Source organism: Ictidomys tridecemlineatus, chromosome 2 (assembly GCF_052094955.1).
Source record: "Ictidomys tridecemlineatus isolate mIctTri1 chromosome 2, mIctTri1.hap1, whole genome shotgun sequence".
NCBI lineage: Eukaryota > Metazoa > Chordata > Mammalia > Rodentia > Sciuridae > Ictidomys > Ictidomys tridecemlineatus.
This window is the reverse complement of record NC_135478.1, coordinates 219609670-219613917: the sequence shown is the minus strand read 5'-3', so window position 1 is coordinate 219613917 and position 4248 is coordinate 219609670. Positions and strand designations below refer to the sequence as shown.

Here is a 4248-nt window from a genome sequence, read left to right as displayed (position 1 = left end):
TTTTTAAATTGAAGTAGCCTTATTTATTCATATTCAGTCCTTATTTATTCTGCTCTTGCCATTTGGAGGCAGAGATGGAGTGGACAATAAGTGGTATTTTGTTTTGTAGTAAGTAAGGAGAGCCCACAGAGGTGGAAGCCATCTATAGCCATGGCTCAGGCTGTCACCACTGATGCCTCTTCTTTCCCAGTGCATCTCAGGAATGTGAAGGTCTTGAAGCATCTCAGCCAGACCCATTTGAGATGCTCCCTCTTGTCTGTGTCACTTTCCACAGAGATAGATGTTGACATTTGTTGACATTTTCCCAACTGTCTCTTCTTCTTGAAGTTCTTCAAGGAAATCTTGGTGTTGCCTTTCCTTGTTAGTGTTCGTGTTGTCTCTTTCTGTTGGAGGCACTTTCAATTTCCAGTTTCTATGAAGCTGACATTTGGTATGGCCAAGCTCTTGTTGATTAATACCACATCTGAAAATGCTATCCAAGTGTATTTTGTTGACATGCTAATCATTTGAGCAACAGTTGGTCAAATCAAATCTTCAACACCAAGTTTCCAGGATTTAGAGGATGTCCCAAATGAGAATTTCCAAAAGACTGTTTCTGTGTATCATTTCAGGTGTTTTCTGTGCTCCAACTTTTCTTGAGGATGTGTTTTTTCCACGTTATTCCAGCACCAGCACTGCAGGTTGATTTCAGTTGCTGCATTCTCTCACAACAACCTCTTCTACCCGTTTGAAGTAACAAACTTTGAAATGGCAATTCCCAAAACAGCTGAAATTCCATGTAATGTAACTGGAAGTTTTTTAGTTATCTTGTGTTTAGTGAATGAACACAGTTTTGCAAGCATCTGTGGAATGAAAATGGATCAGCTGTCAGACCAAGAAATTAATGGGATTGGTGATTTCAGTGGATGGAATCTAGCCATAAAAAGGATCATGTTTAGGCAAATATTAAGTCTTTAAGAAAATATGTAAAGTGTTACTGTCTCCTTCCTGTACCAGGCAGCAAAATCCAATTAGAAAAAAGAAAAGGAAAAAGTTTAATTTGAATCAAGTTGACCAAAAGCACAACTAAAGGGAATAATTTTTTTCTCCGAGCATTTCTGAATGAGAAGTTCTGTTTTAGGGGTGAAAGTAGTTTGGGGGGCAGCACTGACTGGAAACTTCCGTGGTGCTCAAAGATGTGAGTTATAATGGAGGAGCTTGCTCTGGAAGCCTAGGGATATGGCAGAGAGAGGTCTGATTCAGATAGTGGAGTTAATTATCATGCACCCACTCAGGAAGCGGTCATGTGCTTCCCCCATGCCCACTGGCTCTTTGGAATCTGACTGAGACAGATAATATGGTGGCGCCATATTAGGAGGTGACATTTTCAATGTCTAAAATAAAAAGGGACTATTTAATACCTAGTATAAAATCACTGAGTAAACTACAGAGCTCCCAATAAAATGGTCTAAAAATGAACAAGCTGTTCTGAGAACAGAAATGCGAGATCAACATCACATGAAAAAGTGGCCAAACTCCTTAGTGATCAGAAGAATCAATTAAGAAAGGAAAAGAGAAAGTAAGAGAATAATTTAGCTTTCTAGATTGATAGCATTGTTCAGCTTTTCAGGTTGCTGATGATTATTAGGAATAGTGGTATAATATTTCCCTCTCATTAAATTCTTACTTTTATTTCTTTTACCTGCATCTTAATGATAAATACTGATGATGTTTTGGGAGAAAGCAAGAGAGATTGGGATCCCCTAAATGTACTCACACTGCTGGACTGGCAGCCATTTCGCTTGCTGGATACTGTCCTAAGGAGATACGAGGATATGGGGGGGAAATTTATGCCCTTGTTTGTGGTGTTGCAGATGTAGAAGGTAATTTTGAAAAAACTTTCTGGAGAAATTTGGTCAACCATAAAGTAAAATAAACATGTAGTCGTCCATGTCTGAACAATCATGATCCTAGTCATATAAACCTACAAAGGGTCATGAAGGGATTTATTCGAGTATTTGCAATGGTGGCAGGAAATTGGAGGATAATCAGGTATCTTTTCTCACAGAAGTGAGAATGGAGTACTGTGCATTATTTAGCAAGAGACTAAAATGCCATGTTTTACTCGGAGCTGAGTGAAAAAAATCTAAGAGGAAAATAGCAACCATAATAAAATAACATTTGTATGATTTTAAATACACACATCCATGACTGAGCTGAGTGCTCTATGAGAAGGTCACAGCTGAGTCATGACTAATCCTTTCTTTCTCTTGAGATTTTTAATCCCAGGCTTAGAAAAAGTGGGGCTGACCTTATCAGTGGGGTGGAACAGTGCCAACCGGATTTATGATCTTTGGTGACCGTCTTATTCTCACTGTGAGGACTGGACAAAAGGAGAAAGACAGTGTGTAGGGAGAGAAAAGAATGAAGCAGAGCAAAGAAGAAAAAGAAGAGCAGCGGGCGGCAGCCCAGACCCTCCCCCAGGTGGTGTTCTTGCAGCATGGTCAGCCCATCCCTCCTAGGCTTCCCATGGCCCTTTGGCCTGTGTAGGCTCCGCTGTGGTTTATACGGGCTCCAGCTGATCTGTTACTTCCTTCCAACCTAATGCATCGCCTGCTTCCTGAGTCAGGCCGTGATGGGTTTATGCACCAAGAGGAACCAACGCTTCAGCGCTGTGGATGGACTGCTGGCGCAGAAGTAGAGGGCTGAGTCTCCTGGTTCAGAGGACTGGATTTCCAAGCTGCAGGGGGAGTTTTGGGGGTACTCAACTGTGAATCGCTGCTTGACCATCTCTATTTGATCAAGAACTTCTCGGTTCTGAAAGTAAATCAAGAACTGAAGCTCTTTGCTGGGCTTCTGTTGATACCAGTAAACAGCGGTATGTCCTGTGGTAGGGACACAGTGCATCTTTGCTTTCTGTCCTTTCGTTTTGACTAGATGTTCTGGAGTCTGGATGACTTCGGCAACAAAAGAACCTGCAAGAGAAGGAGGCAGAAGTTATGGACTAGTCCAGGAGGGACCCTGGCTAGGAAAGAGGCTTGGATCCAGGACAAGGAGCTATCTTCTGAGCTCAGGACTCACCTGCTCCCAGGAGACAAAGCACCAGGCAGCAGAGGACACTCGTGCCCATGGTCACATTGGAGTAGCGAAAGGATGAGGCTTTTTCATTCCCTATCAGCGACGTTCTTGTCACATGATCCCTTTTGTGACTCATAATCAAGGTGTGAGTGGTAAAACCCTCTCTGATATTGGAAGGAAAGCTTTCATCCTGATGTAACAAATACAACTGGTTTATATTTTATTCATGTGGAAGCATCTTGCAAAATTCTATTTTTACTAACATCAACCAGATAGACATATTTCAGAAAGTTTGAAAATAAGCAAAATAACAAAATAAAAACACTATACTACTGCTGAATAATGATTACACTGTGAATGCCTTAGTGAAAATCTTTGAAGATATTTTTTCTCTTTCCCTGTGTGTGTGTGTGTGTGTGTGTTATATTTGGACACATTTTTGGTTAAAATTTTTAAGTGTTCTTTCATAAACTTTTATTCCATTAAACAATCATCCTTCCCTGTTATTGCATTTTTATCTTCTTCGCTAACTCAGTTTTTATTCAAAGTTTCACAGTGTTCTCATAAATGTCCTTTACTGCTAATTTGCTCAATTTCTAGCTCAAGGTCGCGAATCATTTCTGGCTATCATCTTTTAGTATCTAGTTAAATTTTAGAATAACATATCCCTGCTGTTAGTGTTGTTTTATGATTCTGAGACTAGCCACTGCTTTGGAAATACTTTACGTTCTAGCTGTTTCTGATACCTTTGAGCTTGCTCTTTTAGGACATTTATTTTACATGATCTCTTTTTCTCTTCCCTGATTTCTGTCATTGTCTATTTAACATGGTGCACTTGTTTTTGCGTGTGATATTTTTTCTTATTTTCTTCTTCCTCTTTCCTGTCCCCATCTTAAGTAATTTTAAGAGCTTAAGTATTTCCGTGGATTTCTACTTACTCTCTGAATAGTTCAAAGAAATTGAACTATTCGATTTCTCCATGTTAAAAATGATATCGAATATGCAGACAAGAAGTTGATAAGATACCAGCAGAATGAAGCCTGCAACAAACAACTTGCTAAAGGAAAAAGAAAAGTCACCAGAGTCTTTGAAGTCTCATGTTTCTTTCCCCAGATCCATTCCCATTTTCCAACTCTAGTGAAGTGTTGCAGTTTATCTTTCTTTGAGTCTCTGACATTTTAATACGTAGGA

The 4248-nt window shown here is 39.8% G+C and overlaps 1 gene segment (V, D, J or C); it reads right to left on the bottom strand.

The window, feature by feature from the left end:
* Positions 1-2604: 2604 nt before the first annotated feature.
* LOC144368952 (putative non-functional T cell receptor beta variable 23-1) lies at positions 2605-3109 on the bottom strand. The segment is given in 2 exon segments: positions 2605-2954; positions 3061-3109. Coding segments are annotated over 2 exon segments (399 nt in total).
* Positions 3110-4248: the final 1139 nt, after the last annotated feature.